This window comes from Neospora caninum, chromosome Ia (genome assembly GCF_000208865.1).
Source record: "Neospora caninum Liverpool complete genome, chromosome Ia".
In the NCBI taxonomy this organism is placed as follows: domain Eukaryota; phylum Apicomplexa; class Conoidasida; order Eucoccidiorida; family Sarcocystidae; genus Neospora; species Neospora caninum.
Genome location: NC_018385.1, coordinates 12658 through 32806, shown reverse-complemented (window position 1 = coordinate 32806; position 20149 = coordinate 12658). Strand labels below are relative to the sequence as shown.

General features: G+C 50.2%; 2 protein-coding genes across 2 annotated transcripts; one reads left to right on the top strand and one right to left on the bottom strand.

The window, feature by feature from the left end:
- Window positions 1-895: 895 nt before the first annotated feature.
- Window positions 896-9244, top strand: NCLIV_000020 (putative M protein; the record flags this gene model as incomplete). Its single annotated transcript, XM_003879490.1, has 15 exons — window positions 896-947; window positions 1251-1507; window positions 1739-1915; window positions 2198-2396; window positions 2825-2991; window positions 3463-3684; window positions 4400-4579; window positions 4902-4972; window positions 5685-5759; window positions 6293-6686; window positions 7090-7218; window positions 7491-7614; window positions 8101-8156; window positions 8779-8856; window positions 9134-9244. The coding sequence occupies 15 exons, from the start codon at window positions 896-898 to the stop codon at window positions 9242-9244; spliced, it is 2292 nt and encodes a 763-aa protein (XP_003879539.1).
- Window positions 9245-9884: 640 nt separating this feature from the next.
- Window positions 9885-17354, bottom strand: NCLIV_000010 (putative heat shock protein 90; the record flags this gene model as incomplete). The annotated part of the gene is made up of 14 exons (XM_003879489.1): window positions 9885-10187; window positions 10492-10589; window positions 10897-11038; window positions 11513-11665; window positions 12024-12125; window positions 12260-12371; window positions 12581-12705; window positions 13204-13467; window positions 14102-14177; window positions 14380-14490; window positions 15167-15432; window positions 15648-15770; window positions 16444-16526; window positions 16856-17354. The coding sequence occupies 14 exons, from the start codon at window positions 17352-17354 to the stop codon at window positions 9885-9887; spliced, it is 2457 nt and encodes an 818-aa protein (XP_003879538.1).
- Between the last annotated feature and the right edge of the window lie 2795 nt (window positions 17355-20149).

The window sequence follows — 20149 nt, the reverse complement described above, 5'->3', positions numbered from 1 at the left end:
GAATGTAATCTGATGCAAATGATCGGTTACAAAAACTCTTATGCCTCCAGGACGAAGACGACAATTCAGTTGGCACTGAATATCTTGCGTACAGTTAGAAAGACAGAAAAGTATACTGGCGCTGCGAACGAAAACATGTTGGTGGCTGTGGGTGGGTATATTTTTTCATGTACTAGAAATGTAGACTATAGAGGGTGTCAAAATATGAGTAAGGAGAGGCAACCTGGACTCATCGTGTGGATTACTCTCCCAGGAAATCGGGTTGGCCTTCCGTGAGGTCTCAGGACTACAGTTACCACGGCCAGCCTGGGTTTTGTCCCCTTCCGCATCTAGCAAAAATCGATTTAGTGGTTTGGCCGGCAGCATAGCAGCAGGCAGCACTGCTTACATGTGTGACGATACCATTGCAGCTCTATTTGCTACACTGCGAGGTGAAAACAATGTTACCTTCCACTCGACGTCCTTACAGTGGCCACTCAGTTCTACAAGAACAGTTTCTCGTTGTGTCTCCTGGCAAAAAGTGTGATAGTGCCGAGCCGCATCACTGCAAAGTCACCCTGTATTGCAAACTGGTGCTCCGCACCGCCTAAAAGGCAGATCCGTTAATTCTCCAAGTCAGACAAACCGGTTTGTGACTGCATGTGGCAAAGAAAAGGGAGGGGCCCCTCCCCCTCCGGCTGCCTGAAGCCCTAGCCCTAAACAGACACTCTACGTTCAGCTGAGACCCCGACGGAAAACTGGCATATTCCGGCTGTTTGAGAACGTATTGCATCTGCTGCCAAAAAGGAAAGTACGCGGTCTGTTTCGCGGCTTGAGCATGCTCAGGGTTTGGCATTTACGGCGACCTTCTAATGCATAAAGTCATGAAACACATTGGGCAGCTCAAATTGGTACAATGAAGATCGGAGATGGTAACGATGAGGAGACAGCCTTCGTGGCTTTGCCAGGTGAGATTTGAACCTTCCCTTCATCTCCATAAAAATTCACTTTTGACTGGAAGACCGTAGAGTGTTCAACCACCTGCGGCATCTGAATCTCGTTAATACTCTGACATAAAAGGAGGATTTCAAACGATTAGAGAAACAACTCCTCAACGAGTTACAAACACCATTCTCGCGATTGCGTCCGTCGAGCTTGCGAGGAGCGGGATAGGACCTATATCGCGCTTGGTGTGCCATCGAACTACTGTCATTGTCTGTGAACCATAATAGCCCGCGTTTTATGGCTTCTGTCTTTATGTCCCGCCTAAGAGAAGGCCAAAAATGATACTCCGTTGATAGCGTCGGATCATCCGTTGCTCGAACGGGTTCAACAGACGCTGTTTCAGCAGCTATCATCGCAGCTAAAAAGCGCCCAGCTCGAATATGCAGAAAAACGAGACCAGGACAAACGCCTGGCGCACCTTCATGAGGAACTCGGCCTTCGGCTGTACAACACTCAGCAGGAGCTACTCAAGTTGCAGGGAAATCTCGAGCAACTAACCAGGGTAGAAGAGGAAATGAAAGCGGTACGCTCAGGAGTGGTAACGGTGGGAAGTGTCTCCGCGCAGGTAAAGGTAGCGGTCGTCTCCTCTTTAGGGTCCTGTTCGCAGATACGAATAGCTTCACATCGAACACGGTGGTGCACAAGTGAGGCGGTAACCAAGATTTATGTGAAACGAAAAGCGGATCGTAGACGTGCAGGTATGATAATGTGCCACCCGGTGATCTCACCTTGTTGACAACTGTGTTGTAACCAGAGGAGAAACCAAGCAGAAGCGAATCTCGATAAAGGCGTCCAAGACCTGGAAGCCAAGCAAAAGGAGCTTGATGGCTATGTGACCAAGCTGAACAATGCCCAGCATGAGCTGAATGAACTGAAGTTCGCTGTCTCTCAAGCTCAGACCTACAACGAACAGCTGGAGGCAGACATAAAAGTAAGTGATGCGATAGCATTGCTTGCTGGTTGACTGTGAAGACGTCATAGGGAAGCTGCTACAGTTATGATGTTGTAGACTACCTGGTGTAGCGAACCTTACCACTGATAGGGTGAATAACATCAGGTAGTAATCACACAAGGAGGTATGTCTTCCACAGGGCCCCAGCAAGCAGAGTGACAACGAAGCTTAAACGTCTTGGTGATCGGGTACGTCACCCTGCTCGCTTGTCGAGTTCCTATAACCACGCAAGCAATTTCTTTCGCTGATGGTGCGTCACAGCTCAAACGTCGGGAGATGTATAAGGAAAACGCAACGTTGCAAAGGCGTGAGACCGAGAAGATGCAACAGGATTTTTTGATCGACGAGCTCAAGGAGAAACTTCGCGATCTGAACGACCAAAAATGTCTCTACGAAAATCAGGCCGCCGTGCAGACAACAAAAATTGAAGCTGCGAGAGCTGCGCTCCACGAGGCTCAACGTAGGCCAATTTGAGGCTGAGGCCGGCGCCACAACAGGCCTGGCCCCTAAAAAAGCGCAAGCACATGGTGTCTGCAAAAGGCACCTGCAGAGGGAGATCTTAATAGTCATCTATCACGTGGGAATAGGGCCAAAGCGAACCTCAGGAGGGTAGGGAACCTCTGCTACAAGTACGCATCTCACTGCCTGCAGGGAGAATTCCCCGACCGCAAAGCCAGCCCTCGCAGCCTATGTCCAACGTAGCGGCGAACGAGGTTGAAAAAGTGCACCGGTTACTCGAGTAAATTTTATTATACAACCCTGAATAGGCAAATGTGGTCTTCACTCGACTATCTCCTCTCAGTCACAGTGTTGACAATGACGAATAAACTATTTACAGCACCGAAAGAAACGTCCATTTTGACACACCCCCTCATGAGCGTCCCCCAGGTGAGATCGAAGCGGTTGCAGCGGACAAACAGCGACTTCTGCAGCAGTGGCGATCCAGCGTCGTCGGTATGCAACGCCGAGAAGAAGCTTTGCAAACAGTCAAGCAAATGGCCAAGAAACAAGAAGAAAAGGAACTGGCCATCGAAGCCGAGATGAGGGGTGTTCAGGTGGGCCATTTGCATCCGTGAACGCCATGATATGATTGCATTCTAGCAAAAACTGTCATCAGCTGAAACACTTTGTCGGAGGAAAGGGTGTTCAAGATTATTGCATTTCTCTACACTGCAGACTCAGTTCGCCAGCAGAGTTTTTCACACCTGCGTACGCATGCTAGGTGTTCTCCCCACGTTCACAAGAGCCTGTTACATCTCAACCTTTCCCTGTCAACGAACACATCGAAGCGCTCCTGAAGGTGTTTCCTTTGCTCAATTCACGCAGGTTCCTGTTGATCAAAAACGGGGCTTTGCAGCCCATTAGAATTGGATCATGCGATGCTGTCCTCTGCCGAATTGTACACCATCTTGTGTGTCGATTCTTGTGTGTGCACGCACCGCCATCGGTGTCTCAAAGCGCAGTGGCACAGAGCGGAGCCAAGTAGGATTGTGAAAGTGCTCTTGCGGTCCCTGTCTCCGTGTCAGGCGACTGTGAGGGAGGCTCAGGAGCAGAACGAGAACTTGATAGCGCAGCATAACACAAACACAAGTCACATGGAAACGTTACAGTCGCAGATTGCCAGTGTCGAGAGGGATGTGGAGATGGTCGAAAAAGAAAACAATATGATACAGAAATCTGTTCAGTATACCCTCCAAGAAGTTTCAAGGGCGGAGGTCGCTCTGTCCCACTTCCGCAACCAAGTGAAGGTGTGACCTCGCGTGTTTTCTGAGAATTGCCGCGTAGAAAGGAGAGAAAAACGACAGACGCAGCGTCAGGGTTTTGCCAGAGTCATGCTGACCCTTTTCCATCTCAGTTAGGATACACGTGTCAATGTTCGTCACTGTGGACGATTGTTCTCGTCACCTATGCCAGCGTAGTGGCACCCGGTTCTAGGGCAATATCATGCACTGTTGTATGTGGGGGTCGGTTTAGGAGTGAAACTTAGACGCCATATCTGGACAGGATTTCGACTGGCCAGTAGGTCGATGAATCGTCAAGTCAACGCTGCGTGCCAATAGTAGACGCCGAGATCTGCAGATGAATGAACCACTCAGTGGGTCGTCACCGCGCGTCATCCTGCAACGTACGTGTATGGCGATACGACATGCGAGTGATCGCTGTTACAGCTTGTTGAGAATAACATAAAGAAAGCAAGTCAGGAGAACACCGCGCTCAACGAACAGGTGGTCACCTTGCTTTCTAACCAAGCTACACTCAATCGCGCAGCAGCTAATACATCGAAGGTACGTTTACCTCTAAGCATTCATTTTCCTTCGAAAGGCGACGACGAAAGGGACCATACACATGATGCGCAAGATCCGCGGACAACAAGCGACCATAATATTGGGGCCCACCGAACAGAGAGGCCGCAAACAGCTACCACATGCGATTGGTTGCCGACCAATGTGTGTGGTGGGGCAGAGAGCTCGGAAACTGAACGAGCAGTGCAAGAGGAAGGAGGAAGAGCTCGAGCAGGTTCAGAATGACACTGCCCGCAAGAAAGTAGAAGCACTGGAGTTGAAGGCTCGGCATACAGGACTGCAAGAAGACCTTACACGTGTTCAAAAAGCTCTTGTCGAAAAGGAGAAACTTGTCGACCAGGTGGGTTTGCAGGCGGTTGAATGGTTCGGTAGCGGGCAAAATAGTCGTGTGAGCTTCCGCTATAGACACATTCAAAGACAGACGACTATCATGTAATACTATATCAATGCTACGCTTTGCAACCGGGCCTAGTAATTGGTGCCGAAGCATGAAAATGAACTTTTACGACATACGTTTGCGCAGTTGGGATCACGGGCGTGTACAGGGGGTGGTTGCTATGTACGGGAAATATTCACTTTAAAACATTTCCTGCCACCAGGTCTGTTGCGTGCATCGGTGATCACTGGTTCGAATCTGTGACTCGCGTGTCATTTCGCTGCAGTATGAGGCTGAGATCAAGAAGGGTCACATCGAAATTGACAAGAAGCAACAGCTGGTCGAGAAACTAAACAAGTGAGTCAGGTCAACCGTGTCCACAAGCAAGCGTATCGAGACAAACATATTACTCGTTGTCTGTGGCAGACGTGTACACCGGCTTTGTTACCAAACTTAGAATCAAATGTGCTTTTCATATCCGTTGCCTGCTCACGTATTAGCTCCTCAAACACCACATACGTACGACACCTTGCAAGGCTTTCCGCGTGTCCAAACCAATCAAACCCTAGTCCCTACCACGGGGAATGCAGACGCCGATGGTTGAGGATCTTGTTCGGAAACCAAAACTGAAACTATAGGGTCGAAGGAATATTTTTTTACGAATGAGCATGGAAATCACTTCTTCGCGTGCAGAAAATTGTGTTTGTCAATCGCTTAATGTCGCACACGCAGCTCTGATGCCTGACAACTTATGACGCCAAATACGAGGGGTATAAATTTAACTTTCCGCTTACGACAGAGTGAGTGCTGCTAACATTTGAGTGCCCTAGTTGTTTCCATGTGACTGGAGCCTATACCTTGCTTGAAAGCTACAGCCTCATCGACGCATGAGCAACTGTGTCTCCCATGCTTCCTGAATGTTTGTCCGGTCACGCGCGCGTGTCGTGTGAAACATACGTGTGCAGTGACAGTTTCGATCACGCATGCAGCGCCGAACGCAAGGGAGCCAGGCGCTTCGGAGGCCTCGACATGCCTGCTGCCTCATTTCTCTGGTTCTATATTTGTTCAGGGAGTACGATGAGAGAAGATCTAAGTTCGACGACGAAGGCTCAGGACCGTTGGAGGCAAAAATAAAGGGCATGAGGTGCGTGAGCTCTTTCGCTGTCATCTACCACACAATTTCAAGTTAAGTTGGTTGCCTCACATAGGGGCAGGAATTCCAGGTCTTCTGTAGTTCCAGTTCGTAAAACCTGTTTGTACTACCGCGCCGATCTAAATTTGCTCACATACATCATTGAGCAATCTGCACCTGGCTGTTAGACATTTAGATGTCGCTGAGAATCCCGGTCACGTGTGCAGAAAGCAGATAAGCGCCAAGGTCACCGAGAGCACGGACATGCAAAACGTGTGGATGAGAAAGCAAACCGAGCTCATTATGATCCAGAATAAGACATCATCGTTGGAGGAAGAGGCAAGTTGCCGAATGTGGGAGTGCCTTTGTACACTGTAGGTTTGCAACACCATGTGTGGAAGACAGATGCACAGAGGGGCAAAGGGCGTCTTTTACTAGCAGGTCTACCTAATTGTCTTCTGAGAAGAGATTGATGACAGTTGGCCTCCACTTTGCATTTGAGCTAGCTACGATGTGGGCCTGCGGATTTTCGCCCCGACTTTCAGAAGCCGGATCCCGGAGGTCAAACACACCAACGAGGGCCAACATCAAGAGCGGGGGTGCGCTACTTTCGTGAAGCGGAGGTTGTCGGCTGCATATGTAACTGTTCTGTCCACTCTCCCTGCGCAGATCTCAGCGAAAAAGGACGAACAGCTCATCTCCCAGCAGAAAAGAATCAGGCTCACATCCGAGATAGCTCTCAACTCCAAGGAAATTAAAGAAATGCAAGGCGCTATAAAAGATATGCGCACAGAAATGAGCTGGGTGAACCAACTCATCGTCAAACAGGCTGAAAAGCAACAAACATACGAGAGAGAAACGCAGAGCCTGGCACACGACTTCGGTATTCGCATGGCAGAACATGAGAAACTTGAAGCCCAGCTTGCTGAGACGACTCAGGTATTACGAGCTTTAAGACGCGCCATGACACACTAGGATGGATGTAAACTTGCAAACGACGCTGCTGAACAGCTCATCGACCGCAGGGGAAAAGGTGGCGTCCTCGTTTTGGCAGCGGGACACCCATAGCTACAATCCGTCAGTTAAAACCGTGGGCGCCGAATGCCACCCTGGCTGGTCGACTAAACTGGTTGCTGGACAGCCATGCGCATTCCACCTCGCCGGAACTATTCTCCGTCTGAAAAATCCCCAGATCCCTTGCGACAGCTGCCAACAACACAGGATTGCAAACCATGGATCGATCCATCAGCTCTTATACATGCTGACGGCTGAATCTTTCCAACCATCTGTCTACTCGAGTTTGTCCGTTTCGGTTGTAACATTACGTATACTGTCTTCTCAGAACATCAGAGAGGAGAAGGCCAAACTCGAAGAAGAACTGGTTGAGGCCGAAAGGCAGATCATGCTCTGGGAGCGGAAAATATTTCTTGAGAAGGAGATGCACGAGGCCCTGGACCCCGCCGTTGGGCAGGTACGGGCTTTGCAGTTGTTCGGTTACCACAGGTACTGGACAGCTGCTGCAATTCTTTAATCCTTACACTAGCAGTCGACCAGCCAGAGCGGGTTCGTTTGATAGACTCGAGAACATAAACATGGTTTGCCAAGTGCAGACCTCATAACCGCCGGTGGCTTGTGGCGTGGAATCCCGGGTAGTACCTGTGAAGGAATTAAAGAGCAACTAAAAAAGTGCAGGACCTACCAAAGCTGTGGAGCTGCTCGGTCAAATTTGTGTTTGCGACTCAGAGCGAGCTAGTTGCTATGAAGAAAGAAATTCATCGTATGAAACTCCGGTTGGATCAACTGAAGAAATGCCAAGAGCAAATGCTCAGCGAGATGCAGCGAGTACGTCTCATCTCTGTTTCATCGGGTACGACTTGGCCGCACCGTATTTCTGATGGTGGCGAAGCGTGAGACACTGGAGGGCTGCGCGGAATTCCTCCATGACGGTATTTTCCAGTACAGCAGAACACGCATGATTTCCCGAAACCGATGGTTGTGTGGAAGTGCTTGTAGAACGCTTTTACCTTCTCTGTTAGCAATTGCCTGTGTACCTGCCCATTCTGACAGGCGATACAAAAACGGCAATTCATTCAGCTTAAACAAGAGCCACGACAAAAAAAAACGACAGGCGATACCCACATGCGAGTGTCGCTTGGCAGACAAGCTTCACTGCTGAAGCAAAAGCTGAAGCAGGCTGAGGGTATGCATGCTTGCAACACACCATACCCTCGTTGCCGTGCGTGTCAACGCGCCGGGGTCCAAGACAATGTGTCACCGACAGGCTGGTCGAAAATGCAAAGACAATGGCATTCCTTTTATTCACTAGAGTGAGTTCGGATTCTTCCTTTGGCAGAAAGCTCGGGCGAACTTGATGAGAAGACTCAAGCCTTAGTACAAGAGATCACTGATGTAAGTGCTCAGGACGACGCATAAACACACGGGGGACGAAAAACTTGGTTTGCGTGAGGTACTCGGACGCTGGAGGGCAAGTGCTTTTTGTTGCCTCGCGTGTATGCTGCAGTTGCACCTCCAACTCCAAAAAGTTTGGGAAGATGTAGCAGAAATGCGGAACGAGATGTGCAGCATTCAGGCGATGACGGTGCAGATGAGATGTACGCCCTCTTGTTGCCGGTCAAGCTACGACACGGCGAGTATCCATTCGCTAGATTCAACCTGATGTGCTAGTTTTATTTTTGCCGAAGCAGTTCGGACATTATAGAGGACCAGAAAACATGCTGAAGGCCCCAGTGTGCAGTGTGTGACAGGGCCCCTCAACAATGAGACTTGATTCCCGTTCCCCAATTGAGGCGTCTGCGTTTTATTTGGCTATGGGATGACCCACGTCTGCAGTCAGGCGGTCGCTGAACCTTGCTTGCATTCTACAATATCAAAAGCTCGTCAAGCGGCTGAGCGTGGCTACAGAAGAGGACACCCGAACTCCGCTGAAAGTAAGAAGCAGAAGTGCCATCATCTCCGGAACTGAGCACATCACCGGTTCATCACTGTGCTACATCGCGCGTGTGGCAATCAGGCATCCACAATTGCAGCAGTCAAGAAAGTCCGGAATGACGCGAAAAGCCTGACAGATACCCTCAACCAGTTTACAAAGGTGAGACTCGACTGACACTTAGTGAACTGCGCGACGGTAGGCACGGAGAGGCCCAAGCACAAAGACAGCAGGAACGCACTGAGAGACTGATGACACCCGCACCTCCCTCTTCACACACAACACGATTTTGTCTGTCATTCAAGACGAGAACGTGAAGCATTAGCCATCAGAATAGCTTTTATTCCGACCTCAAAATCTGCCCAACAGAGGAACGCACCACCGAACCTGGCTGTGTCTGATGCCTCGCTCTGCTCCTTTCATTCACGGCTGCAATCAGCAGGAACGCCCAGAACTCGCGGCTCTCTTCGACACCTTTCAGGAATGGGCAGCAGCAATCAATGCTGCCGCAATGCCTCCATTACCTGCGAGCCGCTTCGTTGGCGAGTAGCCCAAATCCACCGGAGAGGCCACCGGCGGGTGTGACTCAGATCGGCACCGTAAGCGTAGGGTTTTATGAACGCCCCTCTGCATTGCTGAGTTTTGCCCGGCGGTCGCCGCAAAAATTTTTTCCACCGTAACACGCACTGGAGTAGATGTTCAAGTGCTGTGTGTGTGTGGGCTGGTTGGCCACTTCACTGGCCTTGGTAGTGAGCGACTGGCCGCATCTACCCCTTGGTCCAATTGTGTGAATAATTGCAACTGTAAGTTTCTGCTCCAGCTATGCCTCCCCAACTGGGTTTCAGAAATTGAAGAGACGCCAACAGCTGGCTTTTGCTAAAGGATCGTTTCTGAATGGGAGAAGCTAACTCTAGCAAGTCCCGCAAACCGGCGACGGATTCAGTTGCTGGGATGTCTCACTGTTTGGGAATATCCCATGCATACCCTAGTCACCGTCGCTTTTCGTCCCTCACATATGGCCACGTTCGCCACGAAACCACGTGGAATGCATAAATGAACGAACCAGCAGCACCCTAAAGGTAAACAGCCTACAAACGTTCAACGCACCAAATGCTACGGGGCTGAATGACCCTCCGGCACCTGTGAGATACAGCTACAACCTCCTTTGTAAAAAGTGGAAACAGGGATGGTTACGCGCTGGCCCCCTCTCGCCCGACAGCCTCAGCCTTCTTCGGCTCCACCTCCGGCACGCCTGTACAGACCTCTTGTGCAGCTGAAGATTCGGGTTGTTTTCTTTTGTCTTCGGTCGCACTTGTTGAAGTTGTGTCGCTGTCGGGAGACGTCACGTCAGCCGCTGCCGCATTTTCGGTGTGGTGGTAAGCATACTGAGCAGTTACTTCGAGCAAATGGTTAAGGCGCTCCAACATACAGCGTGGATCCTCCATTATACCCGCAGCGATGCACGCATTGTCGTAGAGCTGCTCGACTAACAGCTACAAACAAGAAGACAACGTGGGGGTTCGAGGGATCGACATATTCCGGTCAAGGAAGAAACGGTTGCAAATGCGTACGTCAGCGCGTCCTTTTCGGGAAGCGTTCAGACGGTTGACCGCAAGAATTATTCCTCGATGCTTGACGACAGATAAGCAAAAAAGGAAACGGTTCCCGTTCCTAGTGCACACGTGTCCCACGTAGTCCCTAGCAGTGCTCCGTGGGTCTGGTGTAACGCGCTGCGGGACAAACGCGAAACGCTACGAGCTGCCATAGGTCCCCCCCGCCCGATTCATGGCGACTTACCTTGGCGACATCGCTGTTGGTGCGCTGAAGGTGATAGAGAGATGTAATCATCTGATGGTGAGGGTTGAGCTCCAGCGTAACAGGTAGACTTGCCATTTCTGAAGAGTTACAGAAACAGGACAGATGTAGTATTCTGCAGTGATAGAATTGCACCTCTGACTGATCTGTATGAATTCCTTTTGGTACGGCCAGCATATCGACGGACTCAGGACCTCTGCCAGTTGTATTTTTTACACAAAATGCACACACGGGATCTTGCACACACGCACAAATGGATTGCTGGCCATTCCACGTCAGGCAGATCATATGCAGACACCCTGGTACCCCAACACTCCTGCGGAAAGGCACGAGGAGACTATGGATACCGGGAACCATATAGCCGCGCAATATCGCAAATATACTTACTTAATTGAGCATCAGGTGCCCCCTGGAGGGTAGCCTTCATCATCTTCCGCAATGTTGAGGACAAAAAGCCCGTCACGACTGCAGGTGTCTTGACGAGACGGTCGGAAAACTTGACAGAGGATACCCGGCTTCCCAGAGTGTTCTGAAGAGATCAGCAACGGCACTGATTCGTCACCATGGAACCATGTGAAAAATACAGGACGATACAAATACCCTCAGGCCCTTTAGTGTCAGCCCTCTCACTCACTTTCCTCTACTACGAAGAAGCGAATGAACACACTTCACCGGCATCACTGGCTGAATGAGAAAGAACTCGGAGGAACAGGACCTCTCTCGTGTGCACTCCGTCAATAATTTGGGGGTCGTTGCGGCACTTCAGGCAAGCGGGTGGAGTCAGCTAGCATTTCTCCGACTTTCCCTGCTACACACCACCAGTCTCACACTTTTTGCCCCCCACGTAATCGCCTCTCTGGCAGACGGTCTCAGGTATACTCCCACCCCAAAACCGACAGATATTTCCCAGGACCTATCGACCAGGCGTGGTCATTCAATACATAAACGGAGAAGATGTAATGATGTTGCAAGCCGCGACCTCACATTTGAACCGGAGACTAACCTGCACAAACAGTTCTAGTTCCTTCCGATGGTCACCAACTAGGGCTGGAGTATCGACCTTTTTCTCCTTTCTCCCCTCTTTGTCTTCCTCAAGCAGCGGCTCGAAGTCTTCCTCTGGAGCATCAATAGCCACAAACTTCTTGTCTTTGAAGGACTGCATGCAAACACAAAACGACATTCATAATTCCTCTGATAAAGCAAAGCTTGGGTAGTGATGCCTCACAAGGCCTGCGGTGAGGGGGAACCCCAGGAGTCATGTAAGCAACCCGTTTGGGCTCTCCACAGACACGGCACTTCCGGACGTCTGTGAAGTGCATATACGATGACCTGGGAAAATTGGCTTAAAAGTTGGGCCGTGTGGTGGACGCACATATACGAAGACTTCACCGTGATATACATAACATCCAGTGGCTGTGGTGTTCTTGAATACGGGCATCTACGCCCACTAAAGACTCTTTATGGAGAGTGTCACAAACGAGAACAGACACAGAAAAGAAACTTATACGACTTACTTGAACGTTCATGGCTACGAACTCGTCAATATCGTCCATCATCAGCAGTACGGGTCTCTTCCACTCCCTGAACTGCTCCATATACGGCGACGCCATGGCGGTCTGAAGGGAATCAGCAGGTCATTCAAATACACGCACAGGCGAGCATTCGTTGCGCCTCCGCCGACTGCCTTGATACGGACACCGATGTTGAGATGCAGATTCGCTGGTGTACACAGTCGAAGTTCACTTCTCACCTCGCGACCAGGACAGCAGTAGAAGTAGATGTTTTGCTGCTCGGGTTTGACCATTTCGAGATACTTGTCCAGAGAGACTAGCTCGCCAGATGGGGTTTCTGACGTTTGAAATCTGAAATTGATAACCAGACGCAGATCCATGCAGTGAATCAGTTCGCTCTCCCTGGCGGCTCGCGACCCTTTGACGCGCGACATGGCTCACCGCATTTCGAGGTCATGTTACCGCTTTGGAATCGAATTGCTTTCGAGCTCCTCGCTTCCCGAATTTCTGGACGCCCGCAGTGCTCCCAAACGATGCTAACTGAAGAATCTTTATCTTACCTGAGAAGCTTCAGAAGACTGTCTTTGAACTTGCTTCCGTGGTGTGCGTCGTCCAGCACCCCCTCCTTCAGGTGTTGCGCGTATTTTCGGTAAAACTCCAGGTACTTCTCTGGGTTCGACTTCGACTACAACACACAGGGAAGCGGTGCGGTGCCAATCCAGAATGGGACGAGAAACACAGCAGGCAAGCGCCTGGAGATGAATCAGACTACGAGGCAAAAAAGGCAAGAGGAAATAAACACGCATCTATCCACTGGTGGCACGTCCCCCTCATAAGCATGTAGCCCCAAGTGTGTTTCGCCTGTTGGCCATACATCAGAAGAAAGCATGAACACGAGCGCTTGACACCAGCAGACTACACGCACTACAGCGGCCGCATACGACAACGGGCAAGTCCTTGTAACATTACAACGCGATCGTTTGCCATGTGGTAGAGCCGGACTGTGCAACGGATACTGATGCATATGTGGTGGAAGCTCATGCGGCGCTGGCCTGCGGTTCAGCATCGTAGGGCAGCATTTCCAACTTCCTAGTAGACATAAAATGACTTTAAGACTTCCGAGGCCAGCCTGTTCGATGAAATTTACATACCGATCTCGCCAAGCAGCGTTTGCTGCTCTTACCTGGTCATCCAGGAATTTCAGAATTCTCCGGACAAGGATCTGAGACAGCTTCTCAATGAGAAGTGAGTTTTGCATATTTTCGCGGCTGACATTGAGGGGGATATCATCACAATCGATGACACCCTTGACAAAGCCAAGCCACTTAGGTATGATATCTGTCGCAGATTTCTTCACTAAAACACGGCGCGAGTGCAGCGAGACCCCAACGTCATTTGCCGGTTGGAAAAGGCGGCTTGGAGCATCCTCCGGAATATAAAAAACCGCCTGCACAAACACACCATTGGGCGGCGAACATAAAGTTAGGGAGGGATGAAGAAACTGGGCGATAACGTGAGCGTTAATGAAATCTTTTTGACGAAGCGAGGAAACCCAGGCGGTACTCGCACAGCCAAGCAGGAAAGAGAAGAAGATACAGTACCGACAACGCACCCCGTCAAGGAATCGAAAACCGTTTTTGCCATACGCAAGTGCTGCTCTTTGGCGTTGTGACGCTGAGATCAACTGAGTGTCTCCTGGGTGATAGTAGACGGGACAAAGCGAATTGCAACTGCGGTAATTAATTTGCATTAGCCTCGCGTGCCCGTAACCGACCGGCACCGTTTCAGCTTTCCAGCTTGGTGTTGGAGCCAAAGTGCAGCGCGTTGGCTAATCGTGCGTATTCTGCGCCTGAATATTCCACTGATAGGCATGGAGGGTGGACATGCTTGTAGGCTTTGCGCGGATCTAGACGCACAAGATGGCCGGTTGCACAGCTTGTGAACGGAATGCATGTGCATTCTACTGGTCATCAATGTGCACACGCCTCGATCGCAGCATCCGATGATCATATACGTTCCTTCCCTTGAGAGAAGAAGGGACTTTCCGCATGAACGCATGCATACAGACGGCCAGCGCTTACCTTGATGGAGAGAGGCGCATCGGTGCGGAACATGATACTGTACATGGGGTCACCCCACGAAGTATTGCTTAAGTACCTGTTGTATACACAAGACTCGAAAACCACGACTCGCCCTTGCGCCACTTCCATGTGTTCCGAGATACTGGTCCCGTTCTTTTCTTTCTCTGTGCGTCTATCTTGCCGCGCATCAGACGCCTGCGTAACATTGCCCGTATCTAACGTTCGTCATTTTTCTCCGGGGCATATTGACAAATCAGCACGACTCACTGGGTGCCTACCTGAAGAATTGGCGATGTTCGTCCTCCGTGGCCGACGCTTGCAGCCACAACGCCTGTTGGGATGTGATTTTCGTGTCTTTCCCTTCTCCTTCCTTGACATAGATTGGGAAGCTGCGAATGCACACACTTGACTTCAGAAAGGCACGTGATGTGGAGGCCTCTCATAAGAGCTTGTCAGAGTATGGAACAAATGTGTCGCTTTATCGTTGTGTTACTTGAATAAACATTCAGTCGCGCCTGTTTGGTAGAGCATGACAGAAGCCTGTATGTGTGCAGGGCGTTCACACCATACAAAAGGTGTACATCTACAGGGTTACATGTTCATAATCATGGAGCGTTTGTGACAGATATAACGAGTTCGCAACCCCCGTAATAGGAACACCATACGAGGTACGATAAAGCACCAACGCACCAGTTCACACAGAGCCACCGTCTGGTTGCCTCGAGGCTTGTTCGCTCGTTACAGTTTCCTTTGACAGATGCTACCTGACACACGACGCAAGTCTTCCATGCTTCTGCGTGCACCTTATCTCGCCTGTCAATCTGATGATTAGCGCTTGACAAAATCACATGGGACGATGCGACAAGATGCTGCTACGCTAGGGACTCGGTACTGAGGCATCACCCCAGAACAACGATTCCCATCGAGCAACAATCACCGTGCTGCTTTCTCAGGTGTCCGCTGAACAAGACTCTGTGCTTATTGCCCACGACGAGATTTTGCACAATATCGCATACGCCCAATTTAATTAGTTGGCGTTCATCTCACTATCGACGGAAAACTTACTTGACAAAAGAGGAGAACTTCGTAGCACATTCTTTAACATGGTAAATATTCGAAAATTCAAGACAGTCTTTCTTGAGATGGCAAACGATTTTGGTTCCTCTCTTGAGACCGGCAGCTTCCGCCTCTGCCTCGGAAAGCTCCTTGACGGTAAAATCTCCTGCTCCGTCTGAGCTCCACAGATAGGCCTTCGCGCCTTCTTCGTGTGCTCGCGTGTAAACATCAACGCGATCAGATACGACAAAGGCGGAATAGAAGCCCACACCGAACTGAGAGACACGGACGCAGTCAAATTGGGTAGCACGCGATTCAACGGAGGAAGGCATTTTTTCAAGTCAGAAGACCAAACAAGCGCTCGCACGAATATCGTGCAGTTAAGACCCCACAGTCCTTGGGACTATACAACCACGTTGCCTTGACGAACCAACGACGTCGACTCCAAAGAAATCAGGAACGAAAACGAAATATGCAGTTGGGCTCTCACCTGGCCTATGATATCGGCGTTCTTCTCTCCTTGATGCTTCATGAGAAACTCCAGACTCCCAGACTTTGCGATTGTGCCCAGGTGCTCCAAGAGCTCCTCCTTAGTCATTCCAACCCCTGTATCCTGGTAGAGAGAAAGACAGAGCAGCAAACAGCTGTAGCGTAATCGCATCTGTGGACACTTTTCTGCGTTTTTTATAGAGAGTTTCGGCTATATTGGAGTAGCCACACGACATCGACACACTTCCTGGTTCACGATTCACTTGCGCCGATCTGGGTGTGTTTCTGCCAAACCACATCCAGTTCTGCGGGCGTGCTGGCTCTGTTGCTACCTGACAGGACTGCGGCACCGTGCAATAGGGGATCATCTTCGTTAGAAATACACGAACAATCCGGAAAAATGTATGTCTGCTGAGTACGTCTAAAGAAAGAGTTGGGATGCCACACCGGACGGAGCAGAAGCTTAGCGCGAGTATCACTGAGAATGAGGGGGTTGAGGAACTCCCGCGGGACATGTGCCATTTGAAATTACATGTTTGCCCCCCCCCCTCTTGTGCTACGAGGAAACGCGGGACGAACGAAGAGACACTGTCCTCAAGCCACCCACATCTGGTGCTAGAAGCGAGCGTAACTGCCAGTAGGGGTTGTTTCTTTCTGTTTTCGTCAGATACAAGGAAAAGACACTTTGGACGGGATGCCATCTCGCCGACTGCGACGGGAAAGATCCACAGTCACACACGCGCCCTTCTGGCAATCAAGGAAGAGGCAGACATGTGGATGAGGGAAAACGAACGAACCTGGAGAGTGAACGTCTTGGCAGCTGCATCCGTGCTCAGATGGATCTCGAGGGGAATGGATTGATTACTGTCCGTGCCGGACACTGAAGGAGGCCAAGAATCGGTTAAAACGTCAAGTTTTATGACCAGATGACACCTTAGTCGGACCATGGAGTTGAAATTTCAACAGCCAAAGAACGTCCAGAGACGATGTATTTGGCATGAGGTCTTTTGGTGCAATAGACGCGATGTGTTGCTACCGCATACAGCAACACATTCGGTTTGCAGTCCCGAACCCGCATTTGACAAACGGTACTCCGTGTAGAGTGGTCTGCAGAAAGCTCTCAAGCGCTTAAATCGTGATTCCGCCAACCGTTACTGCCTGGAAAAGGTGGCCCACAGGGTTCCTTTCTTTTGCTAAACATGTGCTCACCTTGAGTTGCCTGAAGAAAACGAAGCTTTTCAAGGGCATCGGCAGCGTTGGAGATAAGCTCCCGGACGAACACTTCTTTGTCCGTATAGAGCGAGTGCGTTACAATGTGCAGCAGTTTCCTTGTCTCTGCCTTGAAGGAATGAACTTCGCCTTGTCCAGCATCGGCGCCGGAGTCCTTCGTGTTGGCGCTGTCTGCATGTGCTGTCCCTCTGATTGAACTGTCTTCCCCACTGCAGCTCACTGTCGCGAGTCCCCGTGCAACACTGCGGAACAGCCCTCGACGCGCATCCTTTGATTGGATGCAGCAAGAGGAGAGAACTGTGGAAGGAGAGGGAAATGCAGAAGACGAAAGAGCAGCCTTCACCTGATGGAGGAAAAATGTTGGGGAAGCCGTGGGTGGGGCCACCGGGATACACACACTTCCGGAGAGGCCCTTCCTGGACGGATTTGACATTGTTCCTGCATCCCCATTTTTTGCGAAGGATAGAGAAGAAACCATTCTTCTTGAACTGTTTCCGCTGCTTTCCTTTATCGCGGGACCGAGCGAAACAGCTGATTTGCTCGGCAGCCTGGTGGTGGCCAACCGTGAGAGCGGATGGCTGACAGAGGGAGGAGGCATTTTTGCAGACAAACTAAAGGACTAAAATACGCCGAAGGCGACAAAAAAGTTGAAGCGGAACGGAAACAACGCAGACAGAAAAGACGCGTGCGCGTTGATGATGTTGAGCGAGAATCACTGGACACGTCAAGCGGCGCGAGTCCGGGGAGACAAGAGACCGGTCAAGATGCAAAATAAATGAGCGAGGACACAGGCGTGACGAGTACACCAGACAAGGAGTGAAATTGCGCTTCTCGCAGATTGCACAGTTGAAAAGGCTTTTACGTAAAAGGCTCATCAAAGCGAGGAAAGGTACAGGCATGCGGCGCGAGAGTTAGTTGGATGCGAACGGAACACCTAATAGATGGGCTGGCACAACAGACAATCGTTTCTTTCTTCGCAGCGCGCCGCCGCATGTGTCTGCTCCGCTGTGGGGTTATTGTCAACGACGGAATTTGGGCCCAGCTCATGGACCTTACGAAATAGACAGATATTTTCCCCTTTTGGAGACTAGAGAGGTTTTCTCATGGCCATGGAAGAGCTATTCATTCACTTTTTTCCCGCATCCCAGACGATCTGATTCAAAACCCAATGCTACGACTCCGCTACAGTTCTCACCGGTAGAAGCATGCAGAGGAGGAGAGAGGTTGCCAAAGGACCTCCCTGGCGGGTGACAATGGACTGCACATAGATTTCTTGCAGCTGTTTTTGTTGTAACTTCCTGCTTTTGCTTTTGTTGCGCGGGAAACAAAACATCTTGTTGCGATGGCCCCCGTTGCGGTACCAACACGAGAAGAAGGTATGCTGTGATCTTAAATGCAGTGTAGCAGTGTGTTATTGACTCATTCTGCCGTTCACTCAGGTCATCGTCGACTCAAAGGTGGTAGAGGGCTGCTTCGGCCGCTGCATAGACTCGAGAAATAAATGCTGGAGCTACATGGCTAGGGGTGCAGTGCAACGCCTATCGTGGTGGTCCTAGCCGCTAATATACAACCATCCAAGATATATTGATATCTATCGCTAGTTTGCTCTAACGTCCGAGGGATTTATTCGTGAACTACGCGACAATAGTACCACCTCTTCTGCCTAGCTGGCTCTCGCCAACGGAATGCCAGGTAAAAAAGTACGGCATCGCTGACTGTTTTGGCATGCGCCGCTGGTTTAGCACGGAGGCAGAACAATTAGCGCCGCTGGTTTCACAATGTACACCACCTGATCCGTGAACGACACGTTTGTTCCATTCTTTCCTGGAGTCTACGCTTTTTATGTTCTGCTTTACAACGGAAACAGTGGAAGCCCAGAGCAAGCGGAGATGCCCCCTTCACTCCTCGTTGCTATACATTTACACTTACAAATACAGGTAGGTAGATAAAACAGATTATATCAGGATGAGAGAAAGCAAGCGCGCGATGTGTTTAGTCATAGCTATTTGCAGATTCACCTCTATCTCGTTCACCAAAGACAAGCGTCGAAAGTTCTGGAGGACATGAAGCGAGAATCCCATCGTGATGTCTGGAGCGCCTTCCACGATTCTGAGGACACATGAGAATGGGACAAGAATACGTGAACACAGAAGAGATGCAGAGGGGCTGCATATCCCTTATCTTCCATTCGTAAACGAAACAGCAGGAATTGACGTACGCCACTATAGTTTATTCTATCGAAGAGTTGGTTAGGAATTTTACACCGGCATGCGGAAAGCGCTGTTCTGTCAACCGTTGCGACACGGAAACGAACAGATGCATGATCTTGCTGCTCAGAGTAGTTGGAAAGAAGAGACGAACCGACTGAGCTGAGGCCGCCGCTGCTGTCGGTGTTAGAGCTATTTCAAAAGGAAACAGACATGCCACAGGTCCTAATTCATCATCTTCTCATCCTTCACTTTTCTGGGTCATCTTACTCTGTTGCAATATCTAATGGGGAAATGAGGGAAGCATGAAGAGCACTAGATAGGAAAAGGAGGATAACTCACACCACGGCAGTTAAGCAGAGGCCTGACACAGACATTGTCGTCAAAGAGGAAATAAAATAAACAAATAGCAAGCAAGGGAGAGGCTAGCGCGCGGGGAACTGGTGTGGCGGTAACTCTGCAGGCGTTTCAAATGACCGGCAGCAAATAACACAAGTAATAAACGAATAGACGTTAAATAATTAAACGAGGTAGACAAGATGATGCACGCTATTTCTCCAGAACCCTGTCGAACCCTCACCACTGTAACGCATCGACTAAAACGCTGTTCCCAAAATTGCAAACTGAGCACTACATTTGGCGTGGCGTGCTTCATTTTTTAACACATCAGCAACACTAATTTTTGTAGGCGCGCGCCCTGTGAATGGCAGCAGCTGACATAACGTACCCGTTCAGGCACCGCTCTTCCCAATGACGACGGGTGCCTCAATGACGACGGTTGCCGTGCAACGCGAAGTCCCTCGTCGTAGAAAACCCCATCTGTGTTGCATACATGACAACCCTTGGTTTCGGGTCTAAGTAGCCCATAGGTAGGGTTTATGGTTTATTTGTGGCTTTTTTCGGGATTGTTTGGGTTTAGGTTGTTTATAGGGCTTGTTTCTACGATTGAGGGTGTAGGGTGTTTCCGCTGACGAAAGTTCAGGAAGAGCTATCCAAGCAATCGCACCGCCGCGTCGCTCCAGTTGTTTGGGCTGCCGCAACCAAGAGACTTCCGCGTCCAGTGCGA